This window comes from Thrips palmi, unplaced genomic scaffold, assembly GCF_012932325.1.
Source record: "Thrips palmi isolate BJ-2018 unplaced genomic scaffold, TpBJ-2018v1 HiC_scaffold_16, whole genome shotgun sequence".
NCBI lineage: Eukaryota > Metazoa > Arthropoda > Insecta > Thysanoptera > Thripidae > Thrips > Thrips palmi.
In genome coordinates, this window is record NW_023144625.1 from 14,232,123 (window position 1) to 14,257,760 (window position 25,638).

At 63.1% G+C, this 25,638-nt stretch overlaps 1 protein-coding gene across 1 annotated transcript in view; it reads right to left on the reverse strand.

Moving 5' to 3' along the window:
* Positions 1-25,638, reverse strand: part of LOC117643026 (GAS2-like protein pickled eggs) — an 81,773-nt gene that overhangs the window by 14,380 nt on the left and 41,755 nt on the right. The window contains exons 3-5 of the mRNA XM_034381664.1: positions 16,831-17,147; positions 16,105-16,327; positions 426-533 (exon numbers count right to left, since the gene is read on the reverse strand). Of these exons, the coding sequence (XP_034237555.1) occupies positions 426-533; positions 16,105-16,327; positions 16,831-17,147 (648 nt within the window). The remainder of the gene's footprint in view (positions 1-425; positions 534-16,104; positions 16,328-16,830; positions 17,148-25,638) is intronic.

The window sequence follows — 25,638 nt, forward strand, 5'->3', positions numbered from 1 at the left end:
GGCGGCGAGGACGGCCGAAAAACGCGCAGGTTACGCCCCGCGTTCCCCACTCCGCGGCCGCGCGCTACGCGACCGCGACGGGAAGCCATCACTCCCCGGGAAAACGGCGTTGGTGTGGACTATCGGCTAGCGACATGACCGAGGGGACAATCTCGGAGGCATGGGCGGCGGTCCGACGCCGCGACGCGCATTGCGCCGGGGATTTGTGCCAAGCGCTAACAACGCACTGTTTATTGGGCCGCGCGGCAGGTGCACTGTGTCCAGGACCCTGATGGGGGCATTGTCGCCTCGTCGACGTCGTTACGGCCGGCAGGCAGGCTGTGGGTTCGCGCCCCGCCCGGGCCCCGCCGCCCTCGGACAGTCGGAGCCAAAAGACTTTTCCTTTGGCAGGGTCAGCCGGCCAGGATGTGTTGCTGTTGACTCACCCTGACGAAGATGAGGACCTTGGTGTCGCCGATGCGGTACTTGCCCTCGGACACCCTGATCATGGGGAACTGCGTCGGGCACTGGCACCGCTCCACCAGCTCTCGCACCTGCAACAACAAAACAGCGCCACTGGTCAGACGACGCCGACGGGCCGGGCCGGGCCGGGCCCTAAATCACCGCGCCTGCATGGCGCATGCTCGCGCTTCTGTTCCTTTCCACTTTTACTATCGTGCGCTTATGCCCAAACCGAAAGTGAAATTTTCGCGCGCATTCCACTCCGCGGTGGGTGAAAAGGCGAAGGGTCGCTTCCTCTCTCTCCGCTCACACACACAGACGCACACACACACACACAGACACGCTTTTGCGGCGCGAGACTCCAGCATTGTGTCAAAAGCGCGCGCGTTCCAAATGAAGGCGATCGGGACACAGACACACACGGCAACGCGTGCGAGTGAGCGTGTGTCGATGAAATAGAAAGCAAAGACGAGTGCCCGGGCACGCGGGCGGACGGTCAGGCAGACAGACAGACAGGCGGTCGTCGTGTCAAACGGACTTCCCTTTCCCTTGCGATAAGTACGACACGGACCTGACCTACGTCAAACAAGTAGTGAAACGCGGGCCGAGTCATTTTTCGAATAGAGCCGCCCCGCCAGGCCAGGCCGCCACGGTGCGGCGCCGCGGCGGCCGGTGTGTCGACCAGCTCGGCGGCCCGGGCCAGGCTGGGCGGCTCGGTGTCGGTGGTAACTGTTCAACATTCTCGACCGCCACCCGCCCGCACGGACTGGCGGGGGCTCTATTCACAGGCGTGACCCTCCTCGCCGTGTTGAGTCTGCGTCGCGCACCTTGTCCCGGACACACCGCCGGCTGCCGGTCTGTCCCAGGCGGTCCCCCACAGGGCCGAAGGCAAGGGAGGAGCCTTGCGGGTAGGATGTGGCACTGACAGCGGGTCCCTTCAGGCCTGCCCTCTGACCAGTGCCTCTCCTCGCGCCCACGCGGACGGCCCCGTGAGTGCGAGAGAGACGGCGAGCTTGGGCTCCGCGGTGGCAGAAAGGGCGTGGAGCAAGGTCGCTGCTCGCCTCTGGCTGCCTTTGGCCGTTCCGCCGCGCCGCCGCTCGGCTCTGCGTTGAGCGGCTCGAGGCTGGCCTTCCCGTTCCGCGCCATTTGCCGCGACAAATTCGCTAAATGGGCGTCCTTTGCAGTGCAGTGCCGCGCCAGAGCAGTGCCCACGGCAGTGTCATCCGAGCCAGGGACGAACGACGCGCAGCTCAGACTCAATCGGTATCAAAACTCCGGGCGCGCACCCTGCCGAGCGATGCCGTCGGAAGGCCCCACGATTCTTCAGCCTGCAGTGCACATACCGTCACCAGAGGCGAACGCACGCACCTGCTCGCCGTCGGCCCCGCCCCCCCCCGCCCCGCGCGGCATGCAAAACAGAGGCGGCAGGACTTGGCCGCGGTGCAAATAGGAAAATTGTCCCCGCGGTCCGCCGCCATACACTCGGCCGCGTTGTCCGAGAGGCTGGTCGCTCCTGTCGCCAGCCACGCTCGCCGCCACGACGGCTTGATTTAGCACCGCGCCACGCCCCGCGGACCACGACGACTACCTGTTGCCGTATACGCGAGTCGATTGAGATCGCCAGCGACAGGTCTCACTTGGCCGATCAGTCAAAGCCCGCGCGCTCTCGCACACTCACTCACACACACACACACTCTCTCACACACACACGCACACACCGCAATCCGCGCGGCGAGTGCGCCGGCACGTGCAAATACATCTATGCGGCACGCGAAACGCGCATTGTCAATACAAAGTGACAAAGTACCCGAAGCCGCGCTCGAACACTCCCATCCGCGTCGTCGTCGTCGTGCTGCGTGCGTCCGTGTGCGTGCGTCCGACTTGACGGCGGCGTGGTCGCCGAGCCAAACTTTGCGCTACCACCGCCGCCGTCGTCTCCCCTTTCCCAATTAATATAGAAAACCCTCTCCTGGAAAGCTGCGCCGCGCCTCCGTATTCCGGGGACGGCCTACACGCGGTGCGGTGCGCGGTGGCGATGAGTAATGGCTGCACGTATATGGTGCCATTATTGGCCATGTCCGCGTGCGTGCTCGTGTCTGTGTGTGTGTGGCCCAAGTCGCTAATGCGCTAAGTCGAGCCGCGACGCCCACACGGGGTCCCCCGTCGGCGTGGCCAGCGAGCATGGTCGAGCATGACACGCTATGACCGTTTTTGGACCGCGCTGCTGGTTTGCCGTTTTCGCGCCGCGTTTCGGACAGGTGTCCTTCCCCCTTTTCCACACGCATACGCACACACAGTGTAAGGCAGGCTCGTAAAAATCTCGTAATTAGACCGTCTCGAGTCACAATGCCTGCGTCTCCATCGCTCCGGGAGCGGGACGGTAAAGAAGAAATAAAAATACCAAATGAATGCGTGATAGATAATAATCCATCGACTAAATTATAGGGCTAAAGCCTAGGGAGTAAAGACTCCTGATCTCGTTTACGTTGGATTGACGAATAAATAATACGTGGCCGGATCCATTTTTAGAGGCTTTCCGTCGCCCGGCGTTCGGCGGGCTGCTGTCAGAAAAGGACGGCGTTCACAACGATCGAGTCGGAGTACATACAACCGGTTAAAATTATTTTGAGTGTGCGTGTCTTTACAAAGACAGTAGTTCCTGTGCGGTGTCGAGCGACTAAGGTCCCTCTGCAGTGACACCCCGACTCCGTACACCCCGTTGGCTGAGATTGACCCGTCGACGAGGTTTAATGAACGAGGCATAAAAGACGCTCCGGGAACCGACTTGGCGTGGCCCCTGTGCCGCAGCGCTACGCAGGGCCTCAAATTACATCACCCACGCCACGCACCGACCGGCCCGGCAAAACGGCGATGAATACGTAAACGAAAATTAACGGTCGGCAAAGCGGATTGACTTCCCGGCTTATCGGCGTCGTTAACGTTTCGTCGGACACGTCCCACACCGAAGCGGCGGTAGCGGCGGCCGAACGTGAATCCGAATCACGGCGATGGGAGCGTCCGATTTTTCAGTAATAATCTCCGACCTCGTTCTGGCGGGCCGCGCCGTGCCGTGCCAGTGGCGTGGCGCGTCGTGTGCACACCCACTTTCCATCCCGGACCGCAACGGCCACGGAATTTCGTCAGTCCAAAACGGAGAGAACGCGTGCGCAAGGCTGCGCGGGATCACACCACATGCGGGCCAATACACTGCGAAATAAAAAAAAATCCAAAAAAAGTTTTTACAATTATTTGGAACTTAAATTGTGAATTCAGCGGAGTTTCCTCGCTTGCTGTTCGACAATGCATGCAATCCATACCCTGGACAGCAGCGAGTCGAACTCACGACAAACTGAATTTGCGCGCGGCACTTCGGTTCCCGCGCTTTCCGGTGTAGCTTCCTTGTCGTCAACCAGGTACGCGATGCGCACGCGCCGAACTGGCCGAGCAGGCGTTCCCCCGCCCCCCTCCCCCTCTCCCGTCCCGTAACGCACCTTTACGCGTGGAGCCTCGCGCGTGCCGGCGCCGCACAAAGAAAAATAAACTGTTCAAGCGCGAACAACAACAACAACAACCACTTTCCATCCAGCAACAAAAGCACCTGCCTGTCCAGCGGCAACGGAAACCATGTCCAGTGGCGGAGCCGAGCGGAGCGAACCACGACGGATCCACTGTGGACCTCCTCCTCCAACGACAACGACGACGACGACGACGTCACTGATGCACTTGCCGCACCACCTCCACGACGCGCCGACGCCCTGACCTATGGTTGACGCCGTGACGCAAGGCGCCGGCCAGGTCAAACACACACACACACACACACACACACACACACACACAAACACACCACACCAAACACTCTTGAGACACAGACGAAAACACACACACACACACATTCCGAATTAGGCTCAGCCACTATCGAAGATCGCGATTACTATCGAATTGCTCTGCCCTGCCCCATCGCGCGCGTCCCGCTTTCGCTCGGACGGCCCATCTTTGTCGCTGAAAAATGTCACGACGGCATTGCGACATCGTCGCCAGGAGAACACACGCGGCGTGTCGACACGCGCGGATTAGGGTAGGGCCGGCGGATTATGACGTACGACGTCGCCTTTCGGGCCTTTCGGCGTTCCGTGGACCGACATGGGGGCCTGGTCGGTGTGCAGTGGGAGCGGCCCGCCGTCCGCGCCCCCGCACCTGCAGCAGCGCGCCGCCGCCGCGCCGCGGATGTCGCAACGACGCTCTCCACGCCGCCGCGCGTTGAGGTCGCCGACGAAGCCCGCCAGTGTGCGTGCGGGGCCACGCGGCCGTTTTGGCGGGTACGCCTCCACTCGAGATACATTTCGAGAGCGTTGCAGTCCTCGGGAAGGCGCGAATAGAACGCGTGGGGATGCCAATGGACTGCCCTTTGAACGAGGAGCCGATTGGGGCCCTACGGTGTGCGTCCCTTTCCGGCGACGGAGTCCACAGTGGCATCGGCCCAACCTGGCCCACTGTGCGCGGTCCAGTTCGGCCCTTGCCCGCTAGATGGCGCTGTGCGTGGGCGCTCGCGCCTCGCCTCATTAGCCTCCAGGACCTACTGGATCGCAGTGGAGCAGCGCCGCTGTCTCTCTCGCACCCAGGGCGCGCTCCGTGCGGGTGCGAGAGAGACAGAAGGGTCGGCGGCGTCGCCTGTTCCGAGAACGGCCCAACCGAACTAACAGTGTGGCGTGCATAACGGTGTGACCCGGCTCACACCTCGCCGGCCCCGCCGGGCCCCGCGCCCGGGCCGTGTAGAGGTAGCCAGCGCGGGCAGCGCGTCGTGAGCGCAGATAGGATGCTGAACGCGGTCATCACCGCCACGCCGCGGCCTGCATCATAACCCTCGGGCCGAGGGCGAGGGGAGTCGCGATGTCCGCGCCGACACCAGGACAGGGCGGTCGTGAGCCAGACGGCCTGCCCCATGGCCTGGCCGCCGCACCGCGGACACGGCGACGACGCTCGCCTTGTCCGCACACTGCTAAACTTCGAGCCAACCACGTCATCCGCATTCGATGGTCCTGGAAGACAGCCCGCGCTGAGCTTTGCCTTCCAAGAGCGGCCGGGCGGGAAGAAGCGCGTGTCCTAGCGCTCCGGCGCGCGCCGCGCCAGGCCGCCGGGGCAGACTCTTCCGCAAACTACTAAAGCAAACCGACCAGACCGCCATTGTCTGGCCGACAAGCTTCGCGCGCTGCGCGCTTCGGCCGATTGAAAACAAGCGCCTTATCACGGAGAAAAACGAAATGCGCACTTGTTGTGCAACGCGCAACGCGGACGAGAGAGGGCGCTAGGGCGCCTCGACCTGCCCGCTCCACGCATATTTCCACAAATTACCGTGCGAACAAACGCGGAGAGTTGGTCGGCAAGTCGGCGTTCGCCCTCGGAGTAACTCCACTCTTGCACGTGGACAGTTTCGTCCGCCTGCGCCGGTCTGCTGGCCCACTGCGAGACGCGTCGCCAAGCGACAGGCTGCCCGAGCGCGCGGCGCGTCCTTTCGCGGCGCAGGCTGGTACAATGGCGGGCCAGCTGCATCCCATCTGCACAGCGTCCTTCCGTTCATAAACTGCGGACGATAAGAGCGGGCCGCGTAACAATGACGCAACCAGCGCCACGTAATGAACGGCCGATGAATGAATGCATGCGTGAATGAATACGCATGAGCAGGTGGACCGGGCGAGTGAATGAATGGCCGAAATGAATGAATCGGCCACACCGAGTCCGCCGAGGGAATTGGAAAACGGTCACGCGGCCGATAGTGAAAGGCTACAAGGCGAAGTGCACGACGTGTGCCGAATGCCGAGACTCTGTCTCTCTCGCACGCAGGCGGGGCGGTTCGTGGGTGGGAGTGAGACGCCGACGACAGCCCTGTTTCGGAGTCGGTCCCCCCGCGATAAGCTCAAAGCTGCGCTGTGCGAAGAGTCCACAGATCAACACCATTACGACGGCAGAGCAGCCCGGTCCACTCCGCAAACGCTGCCCTTCGGCCCCGCCTGTTTGAGCTGCTGAGATGGCGGCCAGACAGTCGGACGAGTGCAGTAGTTACCGCACACTGCGCCGCCAGTGAGGCACTTAGAGGCGCATTTACTTTGCTCTGATTTATGGTCTCACCGAGCCGCGAGAATTGATGATCCCACACTTTTAATCGCCTACTCAGCGTGCGCGCGCGTGACTGAGGGGAGAGGTCGCGGTAGCGAGGTGGATCCCCCCCCCTTCCGCGCCACTTTTCCAGTTCGGCCCATTGGCGGCGTTTTGAAATCCGACGAGTGAACCGCCAGGTGGCCGCGGTTGCCGCTGCCGCTGGCTCGCTGCGCCGCGCCGCGCGGCCCCTGGCGGTGTTGGGTGTCGGCCTGTCCTGTCGGCATGGCCGGCATGGCCGGCACGGGGGCGGATTCTTCGTAAGGAAGTGACGGCCCCGCGTGTCCACGAGACCACTTTCAGGAATAAAGCGGCCGAGCGAACGACCCCGGCGGAGGCAGAGCGAAAGCCCGGAGTGCTAACAGTGTGCACTGCGGAGTCACTCATGGCCCGGGCTGTCCAATTGGATTTGGGTGGCGATACGATACGGCCAGGGGATCGCATTCGTCTCCGAAGTAGCAGTCTTTCGTTTTGTTTCCCCGGAGTGCTGGATGGGGTCCACGGTCTCGGCGCCGCCGGGAAAACTATGGAGTCGGGGGAAAGGGGAGGGGAGGGGGAGGGCACCTAATTTGGCCAGGAGCCATGCGACCCGACGGCACGGCAGCACGGCCTGGGTCGCCTCGCCGATCACCCAGCGTTAGCGTAATCGACTGGCGATTGGCCGCTCGTCTGTCCCTCTCGCACCTGCAAGGGGCGCCCCGTGAGTGCGAGAGGGACGGACGGCTCTCGGAATCGGTCTGCTGGCTACTGCAAGGCCGCGCTGCCAGCTCCGCGCCACTGCAGTGGCCGTGGAAGGCCGGGGACAGAATGCAAAATAAAGGCGAGCGCGTAAAATGACCCTCCTGTGACCTTCTCTTCTCCGCTTCGGGCCCCTCGGGCTTCGGGCTGGCGACGGCGGTATCCGCGTCCAGAGGGGCTCCCCGATGGCACCGGGGCCACGACGGTGACCTACATCAGGAAGGGCAGCGAGGGGGGCGAAGGACCTCCCCCTCCCACCCACTACACGGCGCGGGGCGCAGCGGGCAAATCCAATACCCGTGGACCGAAATGAAGTTATGACTTCCCCGTTGGGGTGAGCAAGCCGAGCAAGCACTCCCCAGGCACTCCCCTCCCCCACCCTCCCTGAGGTCCGCCTGGCAGCCCGCCAGTCCGCCTCCACGGCCGCACCCCAACACCCTCTGCAGGCTCATTCCTTTAGCGCCCCCGGAGGTCCGCGCTCGCGCCATTCTCGCTGCATCTCACTCCGCCACACTGCAGTGCTCTCTCTTTCTCAATTCGAGTCGCGCCATCCCGCAATGCAGCCCCCCCCCCTCTCCGGATCTTCTTCCCGCTGGAATGCGGCGCCGCCGGCCGAGCTAGCCGAAGTGAATGATTGCGGACACGGTGACATCAGGAGAAACACAGCGCCAAACGGGCGGAGGTTCGACTCCCGGTGCGGGTGACGCAACCGTCCCTTTCTCCCGTTTCTGTCCGTTTGTCAATTTTCCGGCGGCCTTGTGCGCCCTTGTGCGCCTCTACGCGCTCGCGCCGGGATGGCCGCGCGGCGAGGTGACCACATGGGCCGAGGCGGCGCGCGGAGTCCCGCTGCGATGACATCACGATCGGATAAGATGATGAATATCGCTGTCGAAACGAGAACAACGCCCCGCCATGGGCCGCCCAATGGGCCCGCCGGCCTACCACACACAGGACCCGCGCCGCGCTGCGCTATGCCGCCGCGGGGTACACTCGTAGGCCGCGGGGGAGGGGGCGGGGGAGGGGGTCCTTGCCGAGGGATTGGGCCGCAGGACACGCCGACGCGTGCTTTTCTGATTTGTGGCGATGAACAAGCGGGCCGACACCGTGGCTTCGCGCTCTCTCTCTGTCTGTCTGTCTGTCTGTCTGTCTCTCTCTCTCGTATGGGGCGAGAAAGACACAAGGAGGGAAGCTGCAGGCGCATTTGCCCTAAATCAGAAGTTCTTCGGGCCGCTGCGCCGCTGCCAGTGGGGTGGGTCAGCAGCGACCAGCGCAGTGCGGACGCCCTGGGGGCCTGGCGCCCCGGCGGAGCTGGAGCAGCGGCGGCGGCCAAACTGATTCCGAACAGCGGCCTCGTGTGTCTCTCTCGCACTCGCGGGCAGCCGCGTCGGAGTGCGAGAGAGACGGCGGCATCGCCCCACAGCAGCATCACGGGTACTGCCCCCTCCTCCCCCGCTGCTCCGGGCGCGCGGCCCTGCCGGCCCTGCCCTCGTCACGTCCTGGTGGTGACCACTGCGCCGAACGTGAGCGGCACTCCCCCCCCCCCCCCCCCCCCGCGCACGTTGCGCTATTCCTTTGTCGCCGCGGCGCCGTGGCAGACGACGCGTCAAAACACAGCACGGCGCCGTGCCGCGTGTGCACACCACCACACTGTACTGTGTACGCGCGGCGCGCCACCTCCATCGCCGAGGTGTTGTGACAGTGACCTTGCGACGCCTTGCGATGCAGCAGTTCGCAGCTCACGACAAAGACGCTGCCAAATTTCGACATTTTTTTTTCAGCCCGGAGGGCATTGCGGTGGATTTACAGCCGTGCGTTGGTGTGAGTGTGTGTGTGTGTGTGTGTGTGTGTATGTGTGTGCGTCCGTGAGAGAGAGAGAGAGAGAGAGAGAGAGAGAGAGAGGTGGGGCGCAAACTACTACGCACCAATAGCATCACACCCGTAGCGGTCCACGCCCCGTGTCGTGCCGAGTCGAGCCAAGGCGCCGATAAATTTGTCGCACACACTCACTTCCTGCCAGTGCGAATCAGGCCGGCACACACACACACACACACACACACACATGCGGCAGGTCCTCGACAGGGGGACCCATGCGTCAAGGTGTGGAATCCAGGTTAACGGCCCATAGTGCACCAAAGGCGGGTCCTGCTGGGTCCTGCTGGCCCGGCCCGGCGCCTTGCTGCCTCGTTGGACCGTAGGACGGGCCCCGCCGCGTGTATTTGCGTGGGTCCTGCCTTCCTTCCCCGCACCGCGTCCTAGTCTAGTCTAGTCTAGAGCGCGCCGTCCCGTCTGCAGGCTCGAGTCCTTTCCGAGTGCGAGAGAGACGGAGAAAGGACTCTCGGAATGAGTCTGCCGGTGTCGTCCCGCCGCCTTGCCGACTTTCGGAGTGAGGTCCGACCACTGTAGGTTCGCTGGTTCGCTGAGCCGGCCGCGGCGGATGGCGCCACCGCTGCGGCGCGGCCCCGACCGCAACCGCGCCCTGAGACGCGGCGATCGACTGCGAAGGTCCCGGGTTCGAATACTCGCCGTGCACTATTTTTCATTGCGACGGAGCGATATTCGCATCTAAACGACTGGCAGTAAGCTCTGGCCGCGCGGCGCCGAGCGGCCTGGCATGTCAGTGTCGCGACGGGGTGGGGGGCTAGAGCCAGGCTAGAGCGTGCTTGAACCAGCAGGGCGGCAGGGCGGGGCCGGGCGGGGCACGCTGCAAAATGCCTGTGTGACTTTGTGGCGGTAAAGGTCGGTACAGCCCCCTTCCCCCCCCCTCAGCCCTGACGAATGTCACGCTGAGACTGCACGCATGCAAGCGGAGAGGCCGGGCGGCCTGGAGGGAGAGGGCAGTGGATTTAAATCGGCCGACAAAAACGCTATCATGTCAAATCCGTCGATGTTGTAGTCGCATACCGGACTCCGAATAGAGTTGAACTGAGTCCCGGGGTCAAACCGAGCGCAGGCCGGGGCTCGGACATCGGGGCTCATGCCCTGCAAGCGACCTGCAAGCCCTTCTCTCGGGACGGTGGTCGGCCTTTTTTGCACTCCAGGGTCGCGCACTGCTCGCAGGACCTCAAGGGCCCCAAGGGCCGCCACTCGTAAATCGGAAATTAATTGCCAGTGTGGTGGCACGACAAGCAGCTGCCGAGTACTTGCGGCCCCAGCCCCGCTGGTCGACTGTTCGACTTTACCAGCGATACGCGCCGAAACGTTTCGCACACTGTGAACGAAATCGACTCTACAGGCCGCTGCTTTGCTAAATCTTAGGAAGTCACTCGAGTTCACCTGTACCCACCACCGCGTCGTGGCTGAAAGAACCCTGGCGTCGCAGGTACGACGACGGCGTGTGAGCAGGTGGCGGCTGCCTACCCACCCGGAGCTACCCGCCTCCGATTGGCCACGCTCCGCTCCTATAAAGCGTCCGCTGTCACTAAACGCGCGCACTTCGAGCCGCGGAGCCGGGGGGCAAAAAGCACGCCAGCGGGGGCTTTAGTCTCGCATGCACGGCGCGGCGCGGCACGGCACGCTGTTGCATGTTGGCTTTCGCGCGTTACGGCCCCGGCAGCACATGCTTTACGGGCCCCAATAAGGCGGCGTTAAACGGCCTGCACTGGCAATGACCCTGGCCGGGAGAGTCGCTCTAGAGTCTCTCTCAGTCGCTCCAGAGTCTCTCTGAAGTCTGCGAGAGGCGCCAAAGACGCTTCAAGAGCATATCTTGGGTCAAGATCGTCACACGTTTTCGGGTGTAGCGGGAGAGGAGCAGGAATCCTCGTTTTCGATCGGAGTCCTATTTCAGGATCGAGGACTGTATTCCGCTCAAAATGGACCCAGAGCTGTGTCCGCCTGAACGGAGAGAGAGAGAGAGGCCCAAAGGGCGCGTGAATCCGCGGCGTCGCCGCGTGCCACACGTGTCGCGCAGACAACACACACACACGTGTTTGTGGCCGGGCGCTTTGCCTATTTATAAATGGCCACGCGAAGAGAGACACGCCCCCAAACCCCGCGAACGCCGCGAACGCCGAGAACACGGCTGTGATGAGGGAGCCGAGGGGACAGGAATGAAAGCAGACGACGCGCACCGCGCGCGTGACACACACACACGCACACGAGAAAAACAACACACACACACACAGGCGCGCGATCATCGCACGCATCATCAGACGTCTTTTGTCCGCGCTCGCTTCCCACCCACCCTGCCTTTCTGCCCGGGGTTTATAAAGGGTAAATATTTCTGCAACGCGTCATATATTTTTTCGCTAATATTAGCACGCGGCCCACGCTCTCGAGTAGGGGTCTTTCCAGCATAAAGACGCACACACACACACACTCACACACACTCACTCACATGACAGCAGCAAAGCACACACAATGACGCGCCTCGCTGAGCCACTTCGCCGAGTGAATGCGCGCGGGTTGGTACTGTGGTTGGGCAGGGCAAGGCGGTGCAGTTCGTGCCACGCCCCGCCGCGCCCCGCCACGCCGCGGCATGGGGGTCGACGGGGCTACGTGCCCCCGTGCCGTGCAGTCTCCCAGGGGGGCCCATCCCGGCCTGTCCGCGCCCCGGCGCGCCGTGCTGGACTGTCGGGGCAGTGTCGTGGGGCAAGCTGGGGGGCGCACGACGGCGATGCTGCCCTCTACTGCCCGACGTCGTGTGCGAGCATGTGTGTTTGTGTGTGTGGGGGGGGGGCACACACACACAAACACACACGAATACACACTCACACAAACATCAATGCACTGCTGTGGCGGCCCGGATTTCGTCATCGTCTGAAAAGACACGAAAATGACCGGGCAAATGTGAGGCTTAAGGCTAGCCCGCGATGTGGGTGGGTGAGCGCACGCGGGGCGTTTGCGGCTGCATTGGGTTTGCGGTGAGTGCACACACACACACACAGACACACACACTGGACACGTCCGCACAACCAGGGCAATGCAAGCTGAGTTGAGGCAGGACGAACAAGGCTCGGGCAATTACACAGAGTGGCCTTACCCCCCCCCCCCCTCTTTCCCTCCCATTGAATGGCGCTGCTTGTCATGGACTCAATTTGCTCACGTTCGGTCAAGCGGCGCGCGCTGCGCCGCGGCTCCTTCGCTCCAATCGGCCCTGTCGCGGCCCGCGTTTGAGTTTTACCGCGTGCAACACACACACACACACACACAGTGCGGCGGTGCGGATTCTGACTGCCCGCCGCGGGAGGCGATGGTGTAGCAGGGCCTCGGCCGCGGTGGTGTAGGATGGCCCGCCCGGAGTCGGTGGGTGGGGGGCGGCGCGGGGTGGCTCGGCGCCGGCGTTATCTGCTCCCTTCGTCACTGCATTCGCCGCCGGGGGCGGAGGGGGCGGCAGGGGGTGGGGGTGATACGGAGTGAGGGGCGGCGCACTCGGGCGCACGCGACCCCAACCAACCTCCTCGACGAGGCGAGGGAGTCCAGGAGGAAGACGGGGTGCCGGGCCATCAGTCTGCCGCCCGATAAGCGGTGGAGTTGAATTGCAGCACGGCGCTGCCCGTCGCGGAGGGCGCAGTGGAGGACGAGGGTCGCGCCGCGGGGCCGACGGCGAGGTAGGCGAGGCGGCCGACGGGGTGTCATGCCGTGGCGGCGAAGACCGTCATCACGATGCACCAGTCGCGGCGTCCGCAGCGCCGTGCCTGCTCGAAAATAGCTCGGCGCCATCCGGGCGGGGCTGCCGCCAGTGCCAGTGCCGCCGCCGCGGCGCCGTCCAGGGCCCAGCCGCGCCCCGCGGAGCCGAGCCGGGCCGAGCCGAGCCGAGCGGGGGAAGATTAAGGCGTGGTGGCGGTGTCGGTGCAGTGCCATTTCCCTCGAGCTCCCCGCCGAGCCGGGCCGGGCCGCGACGCCGCCAATGTAGACGAATTATGCACCGGGACTACTTAAGAACTCCCGTCAGCCGGGGGTAGGGGGGGGGGGGGGCGCCGTCGGAAGTAGGGTGGCGCGGACCGCTGCGGCTCAACGTACCTTCGCCGCGAGGGACCCCTTCCCCCTCGCCGTCCACGCTACTCGCGCCGTCCGGTCCCCGCACGACCCCCGCGGACCACCCGCCCCCCACCCCGCATTCCCCGGGCAGCGACTCTGCGGGCAGACGACGCGCCGCGACGGCGCCCCGAAGGCAGACTAGACCCAAAGGCCGCCGAGGACCGAAAGGCAGAGAGCGCCGCGGAAAAGGCGCACCGAAAACAAGCGGCCCGGAAAAGGCCGGAGACTTATTCTTTCGGCGGCGACGTGACGGCGGCCACCGCGGGGGGAGGGGGCGCTACAAAGTCTGCTCGCTCCTCCGGGGAGGGGGAGGGGGCGGCGGAAATGCCAAGCCTTTATCATGGCCCCCTGTCCGCCTGCACGGCCAATTATTAAAACTTGGGGCGGCCCGGGCGGCGCCACCACCCTCCAGGCAAGCCTCCAGACCTACAGCCCGCTGAGTGCAAATTAAGGTAAACGAAACGGCGCACTGGAAATAATTAATTCAATCTACGGACACACCTCTCTGCACGCTGCGAAAGTTTTCGCGCCGCAGAGACAGTGTGCCGAGGGAGCCTGCTTTGGGTGGAACAGGCGGACATCACACGGCCCTAGAGCCTCAGACAAATCGATTGCCCGTTGTTCGAAGAGCAATCCACGCCCCAAGCGCTTGAAAAGTGTCCAGGATTGTGGCACCCCGTCCAGCCGGGTCGGCCGCGCAGAGCCCCTGCAGCGCAGGCAGCCGGCGGGCATGCCTGCGGCCGGGTTGCCTGCCGCCACGGCGGCCCGCCGCGCCGCCAGCACAACCATTCCAGCCGTTTTTGAAACAATCGCAACCGGCGGCGGCCCGATCAAAGATGGAGTGCGCCTGCCGCCTCCGATTGAATGGCGCGCGCCGAGAGAAAGGTCGCGGGTTCGAGTCCGGCCCGCGGCGCTCTTGCTCGCACACTAATTACGACACCGTGACAGATTCCCATCCGACGGAGCGCGGCGGTGCGGCTCGCGGTCCGCCAGGCACACGGCCCCGCCACGCCGCGCCACGCTCAGCCCGATCGACTCAACTCAAATGGCACAAATATTGCGTCAACGCGTTGAATTATGAGCGCGAGCCCTCGAGTCACGACCCTGTCACAGTGTAACGTATTGTGTTCCCAGCGGGCTGCTTCCGAACGGGCGCTCCGACTCGGCCGCCCCTCCCCGCGAGTGCGAGAGAGACAGAGAGACGGCGCGCGCTTCGGCATCGGCCCGCGGACAGAGCCTTGCGGCCGCCCGCCGCGGTGAGGCACTGCAAGACTGCAGGCACGGCAGGCACACTGCAGGCCGTCGCAGAAACAATTGGCTTGCCTCACTCATCGGGATGCTCCGGGGTGTCAGCGCGGCGCCGGCCACGTCGCCGGCAGAGCCGACTTGGCAAAAATAAAACGAAAAGAGGCTTCATCTGTGGCCAAGAGTCGAACGCGACTCGGGGCACTGGGGCGTCGCGTCGTGCAGACAATCGAATCGATGTGAGGCATCGTAGCGCTCCGGGCGCGGCGGGGCGGGGCGGGGCGGGGCGGGGCGGGGCGGGGCGGGGCGGGGCGGGGCGCGGCGGTCGAGACTCGTCGAATCCGTCGTGTGTTCAGGTTACGATACGAGGCGTCCGGAACGCCACCCAGTCCGCTCCAGACTGCAGTCGGCCGTTGCAGTAACACTGTAACACTGCTGCACTGTAGCGCTGCAGCGGCGCCGCATCTGATGCGGCCGTCACGGCGGCGCCCTGCACTGCGATTCCGAACACCGCGTTCGCGGCGGTCTCTCTCGCACCCACGGGGCGCCCCGCGACGGCGAGAGAGGCAGAGCTGCGTTCGGCATGGCTGGCTGGCCTCTCTTGCATTGCTCTGCACCGCCGCCGCCACCACGGCGTCGTCGCATTATTTGCACGATCCAGCGGCCACTATCCGCGACGACAAGACGACGCTAATGTTATTTGCAGGTCAGCCTGGCGACCCGACGGATGCCGTTATTCGCACCACGCACGCACACACACTCACAGAGAGATCAGAAAAGGCACGACACGCGCGGCGACGCGGCGATCTGGGCGCGTTTCTGGCGCCAATGACTCCGAAAGTCTTTGGGACGGCGGTGCACGCGGTACCGCCTCGCGGAGGGCGGAGCGGAGGTCTTAGACTTGCAAATGGGCGCGGCAGTCCGGGCTGGTCGATGTGGACGCCACAGAATTTTGCAGTTACGGCGTCGCAGTGCGTCGAGAAGACGAAGACGACGGTGCGCGAGGCATGCGCCATGCCATAAGATGTCGCATCAGATTAAAATAATTACCTTGGATGCTCTGGTCGCGCCTGCACACACACACACACACACACACCTGCACGCGCATCTGCATGGGCGGCTGGAATGCGTGCGTAATGCATGTGTGCGTGTGTGTGTGAGTGAGTGTGTGTGTGTTCAAGTGGGTCTCGTTACGCACGAATTAGTGGCATCGGAGAAGCGGCGGCAGAGACGCCACGGTGTGATGCGAGGCGATGGGACCTTTGCACCACTACACGTGCCGAATGCGCTCGCGTGCACGCAAACGCCACGTATTACAACATCCACACCGACACACAGCGCGCGCGCACGCTCGCCCAGCACGGGCATTCGAAGCACACACGTCCTAACAGTGCACACTCGTCCACCTTGGCAGCCGCGACCGGCATCGTAAAAAGAAAAAACGCGGTTAGAACGCGCTGTAAAACGAGACAGGATGTGACGGTGAGGACGCCGACAGGATGCGATGCAGAGCGTGCCGAACACGCGCACGCACGCGCCAAAAGGTGGACTCACCATCTCGTCGAGGCTCTTGAGGTCGTTGGTGATGATCTGCGGCATGGGGCCCAGGAAGCGGGTGTCCATGTCGTCGTCGCTGTCCTCCTCGTCGGCCAGGCCGCCCATGTCCTCGACGCGCAGGTCGGTGCGCTGCTGGGCGCGCTCCTCCAGGGCGATCTCGCGATCGATCTCTCGCTCCAGCTGCACCAGCATGGGCGCCAGCATGCCCATCCTGGCCCCCCTGCAAAGCCGGTCGGTTTTCAGTGGAGGCACAATGGGCACACGATTTTTCAAAGACATTTGTGACCGTTTTGATCAACTTTGAGGCAATACTGCTCCCAAACTAAGGCAGATAATCGCACTCCGTAACAAAGGCATGCTAAAGGAAGGTCCAAAGACCAATTGCCCGTTGAGGGAGGGCGAGATACCGCCTCGGATCAGACGCAGTGGCTGCTTAAAGTCGGCCCAAAACACGATTTTTCAAAGACCGTGACCGTTTTCATCAACTTTGCGGCAATACTGCTCCCAAACTAAAGCAGATAATCACACTCCGTAACAAAGAAATGCTAAAGGAAGGTCCAAAGACCAATTGCCCGTTGAGGGAGGGTGAGATACCACCTCGGATCAGACGCAGTGGCAGCTTAAAGTCGGCCCAAAACACGATTTTTCACAGACATTTGTGACCGTTTTGATCAACTTTGAGACAATACACAGGTGGTCAACATGAGCAAGCGCAGCACTAACCTTCGCGCCACCTCGAGCAGGCACAGGATGACGTGCTTCTCGTTCTTGCGCGCGATCAGGTCCTCGGTCTCGAAGAGCAGGCACTCGAACACGCCCAGGTCCTTGCGGCACCACGCGATGAAGTTGCTCACGTTGTCCCTGGCGAAGAAGGTGCCCGGCTTGGCGGCGGCCAGGAAGCGCACGTCGCCGCGCAGGCTGAGCGCCAGGGCCAGGGCGAGCCCCGAGCCCGACGTGGAGGCCGAGGCCGTGAGGGGCCGCCCCCGGGCCTGGCGCCGCGAGACGTAGTCCAGGGCGGACTGCCGCACCGCGTTGGCGTGCTGCAACAGGGAGGCGACGGGCGCGTCAAAACAACATTGTAGGTCCGAGACTCGGCCGAGACCCGCAGCGATCAATCAGCGTTATATCGCGAGTGAGTCGTTAATTTAACGGCTGCGGTTCCCGGCAGAAAACACACACACACACACACACACACACGAGTACTGATTGACGACTCCACCATATGGCGGCCTGAATAATGCCCTTTCTACCGTGCTTTCCCGATCGCCCTCATCAGGACGGCCCAACCGCAGAGAGACGGACTAGAAAGAGACGGAGAAGAGCTCCGCGATGTGCAAAAGTGCTCCTAGTGTGTGTGCGCGCAGTGCAGTAGCGACGGCGAGGTGACGACGTCGATGACAAGCGCCACTCACACACACACACGGGGAGACACACTCACACACACGCAGGCCCACTCGCCGCCAATATGTAAATGCGCTTTCTTTCCACCGCATACGCATTATCCATTACAAAAAGTAAAAAGCGCGCTGTCACCACTGCGACGCACTTGTGGGACACGTGTCGCACACCTCGGCGAGCCTCGCGGCTTTCGTCGTCGCGCCGTCTCTCTCGCACCCTGGCGGGACTCCCCCGCGGGTGCGAGAGAGACAGAACGACGACGTTCGGAAGCGAGCCGCAGCCCCGCTGTCGTGCACGGCGAGTGCAGACCTATGTCCCATGCCCACTGGAGCGGCGGAGCGGCGACCGCCACGGCGACCAGACCGCCTCTAGATTGTATAAATGGAGGCACAAATTGAAGCGCACCTCCACTTCCTGCCTGCCCTCACCTAGACTGCCAAACATCGCCACACACTGCTTAAAACGGCGGCGCGGTTGCCATGTTCCAGCACTGAAAAATACCGAGTGCCTGCTGCCTTCAAATTCCAGTGCAGCACTGATTTTTTTCAAGTTGCCGTTTTTCCACTGCGCGGCCGTGCACGCACCGATCCCTGCGACTCCTTTGCTTTCTCCTACATATTGCTTTATTAAGTTGCCGTGCCATTCAAGGGACAGGGCCCGGCCCTGCAGATAGAGAGGGGGGGAGAGGGGAGAGAGCGGGGCGTTAAAACGGCGGCGGCGCCCTGCCTTGGCCCTGCCCGGTCAGTCGGTCTTTCTCTCGCGATTGTAAAAGGCCTTTTCCTGCGTGCAGGTAGGTGCCTTGAAAGGGCTCGTCCAATACGCAACGCCGCTGCTGGCTGTGTCCTTTCTACGCGCAAAATGTCTTTATTGTTTCGAGAGTGGCCGAGCGAGCGGTCCTCTTGTCGTCCCGAATTCCCGGTGGCCACGCCGTCGCGGCGTTCGCTCGCGGCGTGCTTCCGCCCGGCACATTTTCTGCCGAAAGAGGCCGAGTGCTTTCGTGCAGTGAGCAAGCGCTCGGCTCGGCTCGGCTCGGCTCGGCTCGGCTCGGGGCACTGAACTGTGATAAGGCGCATCCAGCTGTCAGCCCAATTAGCCAATTACCGCAATCGCCATCACCGCAAGGTTATTGCCACATTCTGAGCCGACGAAAAGGAAGCGAAATCGTTGAGCGCGCGCGCGCGCGCGTGTGCGTGTGTGTGTGCGTGCGTGCGTCCGTGTGCGTGCACAGAGGTCAGACCCGTCCTTGAACGCGCTGCTGCAGTTGCTGCAGTTGCTGCAGTTGCTGCAGTTGCTGCAGTTGCGCCAGACGATCGCGCACGCCGCCACCGCCACCGCAGCAACAACAACACGAATAATTATAAAACAATAAAAGTTGGGGATCGCGCTCTGGCCCGTAATTGATGTAACGGCAACTAACGAGCTTCCACACTACTAGCCCCCCAGCCAACAACAACAACAATTACAAAACTAAAAACAACAACAACACAAGCTCACATAAAACAGCCGCGCGGTATAACGGGCGCACCGAATTTATGGACCGGTTAGGGCGACAAGGCTCCAAGTGCACTCCCATTATCAATCGATTATTAATTAAAACCCCGATCGAGATGCTATCTCCTGTGGTGGCCGATCCCTGCATTGGGTGGCTAAAGCCCCAAACTCCGGGTGGATCCTCCGAAGAGGCGCCTAGTCCTTGGGGGCCGTCTGCAAATCACGTGGTGCTAAACTTCAGCGCCAGAGTGCCCTTTCTTATCGAGGCAAGTCGTCGACGGGGCAGGGCTTAGGGACGGCCCCGCCATGGCGCGCCAGGCCCGAGAGAGACGCGCTCCCCGCGCTGTCATGCCGACGGCCACCGCCGCGGCACGTCCAAAATAAATATGCACTTCATGTTCTACTTCGCACACATCCGCTGTGCCCGCGCCGTGCCCTGCCGGCCGAGCCGCGCCTCGGGCACGCCCATCGCCCTGGACCGCTCCAAACACTGCCCGGTCGACACCCGGCTGGGAGGTTACCACTGGAAGTCTCTCGGGCGCGGAGTGTGGACCGGACATTTCTTTGCTGAACTGCGGGCGCCCCGCCCCGCCCCGGCCGGCTGGTGCAACGGTGCGCACCACGGGGCCTGCACGGCCTGCATGGCGGCAGCACCACTACCGCCGATAGCAAGAGAGACCGCATGATCGACTATCTGGCAACACTAAAAGCCAATTACATGAATGGCGAGTATCGCCGCCTGGGAGTAGCGAGCGTGGAGTGCGGAGTGGCGGCGTGGAGTCGCAAGCGTGGAGTAGCTGTGTCGTGCGGCAGGCAGTGCGGTGCCCGGCCCAGCCGCAGGGTCCGCGGGGTCGTCCCGGGGCGTCGCGGCGCCTGCACGGGCGTCGGACCGGAACGGTCGCCCCAATGGGGCTCCGCGGGCTCCGGTGCCAGATGGCCCAGATGGCCGGGATGGCCGTGTGGCCGCGCTCACGACCCGGCTCCAGGCGCTGCAGGTCAGTGTGCAGCTGCCCCCGCGCCTCCGCGCCTCCGCCAACGAGGCACTCGTTTACAGGATTCGCCCGCGTCACCGCGACCAACGGCACCTCCCCGTCGACGCGGCCACGCCGGCGACGCCCTGGCCGGCAGGCTGGCTCCGAAGCGCGTCGTCGCCTACCTCTCGCTCTCGTGCGGCGGCCCGTGCGGGTGCGAGAGAGACAGAGCGGCGAAGCACCGTTCGGAATCAGTCGGAGGCCCTGGCCTATGCAGATGCGGGGATGAGTCACAGCAGGCTGCTGCAGCGGTCAGCTGGGCCTTCCAGGCCTTCCAGGCCTTCCACCTCGTGTCGCGAGTGGGCAGCCCGGCCGGCAGCCAGGCCGGCAAGCGGCGCGCCGATCGCCGGCGGCGAGGCGAAGCGGCGAAGCGCAACACCACTGCCTACAGGTCGGCACGCCGCGGGGGCGGAGGCCGCGGACGCCTGCTGCAAAATGGCGTTGCATGGTTTGTGGGGGCCTCCGGTGCCGCTGGCCGCTGGGCAGGCCCGCCATCGGTCCATCGCCGAACCTACGACCAAGGTCGGGGCGGGGCGGCCGACGAGGCGGGGCCCTCCCCCTCATCGACCCTCGCCCGGCTCACCGTCTCTCTCGCTCACCACTGGGCCACTCCAGTGCGAGAGAGACCTGCGCCGCCCGGGACATTCTTTCGTGAATTCCACCGTGCCATTATGAAATTGCTGGCGCGAAGCAGCAGCGGCGGGAAGGGAGCCCCGCAGGGGGAAGGGGAGGGGCATCGGAGTCAGAGTTCGTCTCCGTGTGGGCATACCGGTCCGCTCCCCACGCGTCTGGAGTCCGCTCCGCTCCGCGCGCCCTGCCGCGGGACCTCGCGTCGCCTCGCGTCAAGGCTGCTGACCTCAGCGGTGCTTTGCGTTAGGAACTGGATTATTATGTGCAGAGCACCGACGAGGAATGAGGCATCGCAAAGAAAAAGCGGCGGCGTCGGGATTCGAACCCGCGCAGAGTCCACCACACACAGTGTATACACGACACTGGCCGTCACGCGGCGGCGTGCGCGGCCGTCACAGCGGCGCCCTGCCTGGCGTGCACGGCCACGCAGCCCGCGGCCGTCGTGCTGCTAATAGTGCGTCGTGCCAATAGTGCGACGCGCGTCGTGCCAATACCCTGGAGGCGTTATTTGCACGGCGAGCCGGCAGCTCGGCGCGTCGCGGAGGACGGCAGTGCTTTCGCCGCTCCGTCTCTCTCGCACTGCTGCGGGGCCCAGCGAGGGTGCGAGAGAGACAGAGCGGCCGAGCGCTATTCGCAATGGGACTGCCGGGCAGCGCGTGTCGTGCGCGTCACGTGACTCACGCTCGACGGCATGCAGGGCGTCGTTGCCCTGCAGTGCCCTGCAGTGGACTGGACGGGGGGCTTTCTGTCTCTCTCGCTCCCCTAGGGCACGCCCCCGAGTGCGAGAGAGACAGAGCGCCGTTCCGAAGCAGTCCGCCGGCATTGTCCAGCCGATACCATTCATAGGCCTGCACGAGTCTGCGACGCTCGTTTGGCTTTCCCCGCGGCGGCACCGCCATCCCGGCCGCTTTTTGGCGCGAGAACCTCCTTCTTTGCTGCCGCTGCGGCCAGACCCGCGGCGCACGGCTGCTCGGCGGGACGGCCTACCCTGGACTTGGCAGGGGCCTCCCTCGGCTCGGCTCCACGCTCCCCTTCCCATTTTCACCCATTTAGCTCCTCGGCCCGACCCTGATTCACGCCCTCGTCTGGGACGTCTAGGACGCTACCGCCGCGGCCCGACTCCCAACACCCGTCGCTCCGTCCTCCTCGCACCGCGCGGCGCGCCCCAGCAGTGCGAGAGAGACGGCGCTCCAACTTTATTGGTCGTCGTAGGCGTCGCTAATTTACAGAACGGCGCGGAAATCGGGGCGCTGCTCCTCCACACTGTGGGGCTTACGGTGTAGGGCCCGCGGCCGCGACGCGCGTTAAATTGGACCGCGTTTCGGCGGCGGGGCGTCCTGCCCGTCCTGCAGTCCCCGCCGCGCCGCGCCGCGCGAGGAGCTCGATTACATTTTACGGCCGCGCTGCTCGGCAAGACAGACGCGGCGCCTCTCGCGCGCCGTGGAGGTGATTAAGCGCGGGGTGCCGATGAGCAGCTCTGGCTGGCTTGGCCGGCCGTTCCCTCGGGAACATGCCGACTGGCGGCCCCGTGGCCCGCGGCCGCGGCCGAAGCCTCGCTGCTTCGCTTGCGGGCTTGCGCGCGGCATCAGTCATTGTGTCACTGCTGCACGTCAACGCCCCTCCGCGCGCGAGGCCGCCGCCGCCGCCGAGACAGACGGACTGCATTTGCGCGCCGCAAAACCAAACAGCGTCTTGCACACTGCACACAGAGTGGCACACAAACACGAGACACACACGGCGGCTCCGATGGCGCCAGGACGACACCCGATGCCGATGCGATCCGGGACTCGCCGCGGCTCCCCGGTGCATCGGGTGGCGCTGCAGGCCGGCGCCTCCACGGAGGACGCTCCCGAGGACCCGCGCCCACCCCACTGCAACTCGGCCGACTCGGCACTGGTTCGGGTTTCCGGCAAGCCACACCGGCAGGGTGTCTCTGCTCACGGTGCACATGCACGTCCTCGTTGCGACCGGTTGCGAGGGCGGGCCCTTCAGAGGGCCCATCGTGAGTGCGAGAGAGACAAACAGACGAGTCTCCGGGATCCCTTCGGCGGGGGGCCCAGGCCCTCCCCGCGCGGTTTCGACTTTCGACCCGTTGGCGCGGCGGGCGCTGTGGCTGTGGACGTTGATGGTGTCAAGGGCGAGGCACCGTGCACGCCCTTGCTGCAGCAACACAATTAGAGCATCACGGCGATAGCGCGCCCGCCGCGCCAGGACGTGAACGAGGGCGTGGCGGTCGGGGTGCCTCGCCTCGGCCTGCTGCCTCTCTTCGGCGCCAACCCGCATTTCGGGATTTCGGGAAGCCGCGACAACAGGCGTGGGGCCCTTCGCTTGCCTTCTGTCTGTCTGTCTGTCTGTCTGTCTGTCTGTCTGTCTGTCTGTCTGTCTGCCTGCCTGTCAGCAGCAGTGCCTGCGAGGGCTTTATAATGGCGCTCTTTGCGTCGCCGGCCCCCTCCTCCTCAGGTGCGAAGAGCGCCGAAATAGTTTTCACACGACGACGCGTCGCGCTCTACTGTCAACAGTAAACAGACGCAAATCCCCCGTAGTGCGCGTGAGCGTGTGTGTGTGTGGTGTGTGTGTGTGTGTGTGTGTGTGAGTGTGCGTGCGTGTGTGTGTTGCGCGGAGGTGTGTGTAGGTGCGGCTCTCGGTCCGAGAGAGTCGCTTCAGTGTTTTCAAAAGGAATTTTACCGTGGCGCGCACTTGACCTCAACACCCATGTGCTGGTCCTTCCCTCCGGTTTCGGGGAGCGCGGCGCGGCGCGCAGCTTCTCGCGCGGGAAAGAGAAAAGCCCGCCCCGCCCCGCCCCGCCCGCGGCGCACACACTGCACAACACTACCGGGGGCAATTAATCGAACACGTCCCCGGTAATTAAGCCAGGCCAAATTACACGGCGTGCGGGAACCTTGCCTGCCCCTGTGTGTGAGAGTGTGCATGTGGGACAGAGAAAGAGAGAAGGTTGACGGGGGTCCTAGGATTTCGGGGCGTCGGCAGGATTGGGGCGTGGCGGTCCGTGGGAAGGGCGGCGCCACGCCCCCTGTGGGGCCTCTGGGGCCTCTCGCGCTGCTTTTGATGCGAATGAGCGAAGAAACTCACGTCCGCCACCTTGCCCTTGAACGTGGGCAACTTTTACCAGCCCCGTAAGCCCCTGTCTGGATCCGCCCCTGGCTGCTGCGAGAGCCGGGAGGGCACCGCGTTGGTGCCTGCTGGTGGAGGCTGAGGCGTCTCGACCTGGCGACGTGACGGCTCGGATGGTAGTGTAGTGGGAGGAGCACAGTCGATGCCAGGCTTCGGACGATGCTCTGTCTCTCTCGCAGAGTGCGGGGCGCCCCGTGAGTGCGAGAGAGACGGGGCGACTGGAGGGCGCGGCGTCTTGGCGGCGCTGCCGCGCGGAACGCGGCCACTGACGCGGCACGGCGGGGACACCTCAGTCCTCCTCGCCGAAGCGCCTGGCCCAGCGGTTGTCAACCTTTCTCGGCTCGCGACCCCAATTTGAAGCCAAATTCCGCGACCCCGGAAAAATTTCGCGACCCTGGGACCCCTCCTTTAGCATGCCACGGCGTCTGATCCGAGGCGGGATTTTGCTCCCTCAACGGGCAACTGGTCTTTGTACCTTCCTTAGCATGCTTGTTACGGAGTGCAATTATCAGTCTTAGTTGGGGAGCCTTGTCTCAAAGTTGGCCAAAACGCTCAGAAATGTCTATGACAAATCGTGTTTTGGGCTGATTTTAAGCAGCCACAGCGTCTGATCCGAGGCGGGCATTTTGCTCCCTCAACGGGCAGTTGGTCTTTGGACCTTCCTTTAGCATGCCTCTGTACGGTTGCGATTATCAGTCTTAGTTTGGGAGCAGTATTGTCTCAAAGTTGCCCGAAACGGTCAGCAGTTTTTGAACACGTGTTTTGGGCCGATTTTAACAGCCACTGCGTCTGATCCGAGGCGGGCATTTTGCTCCCTCAACGGGCAGTGGTCTTTGGACCTTCCTTTAGCATGCCTTTGTTACGGAGTGCAATTATCAGTCTTAGTTTGGGAGCAGTATTGTCTCAAAGTTGGCCAAACGCTCAGAAATGTCTATGAAAAATCGTGTTTTGGGCTGATTTTAAGCAGCCACAGCGTCTGATCCGAGGCGGGCATTTTGCTCCCTCAACGGGCAGTTGGTCTTTGGACCTTCCTTTAGCATGCCTCTGTTACGGAGTGCGATTATCAGTCTTAGTTTGGGAGCAGTATTGTCTCAAAGTTGGCCGAAACGGTCAGCAGTGTCTTTGAAAAATCGTGTTTTGGGCCGATTTTAAGCAGCCACTGCGTCTGATCCGAGGCGGGCATTTTGCTCCCTCAACGGGCAGTTGGTCTTTGGACCTTCCTTTAGCATGCCTTTGTTACGGAGTGCAATTATCAGTCTTAGTTTGAGAGCAGTATTGTCTCAAAGTTGGCCGAAACGCTCAGAAATGTCTATGAAAAATCGTGTTTTGGGCCGATTTTAAGCAGCCACTGCGTCTGATCCGAGGCGGGCATTTTGCTCCCTCAACGGGCAATTGGTCTTTGGACCTTCCTTTAGCATGCCTTTGTTACGGAGTGCGATTATCAGTCTTAGTTTGGGAGCAGTATTGTCTCAAAGTTGACCAAAATAGTCACAACGATTTTTCAAAGACACTTGCGACCGTTTTGATCGACTTTGAGACAATACTGCTCCCAAACTAAGACTGACAATCGCACTCCGTAACAAAGGCATGCTAAAGGAAGGTCCAAAGACCAATTGCCCGTTGAGGGAGCAAAATGCCCGCCTCGGATCAGACGCAGTGGCTGCTTAAAATCGGTCCAAAACACGATTTTTCATAGACATTTCTGAGCGTTTCGGCCAACTTTGAGACAATACTGCTCTCAAACTAAGACTGATAATTGCACTCCGTAACAAAGGCATGCTAAAGGAAGGTCCAAAGACCGATTGCCCGTTGAGGGAGCAAAATGCCCGCCTCGGATCAGACGCAGTGG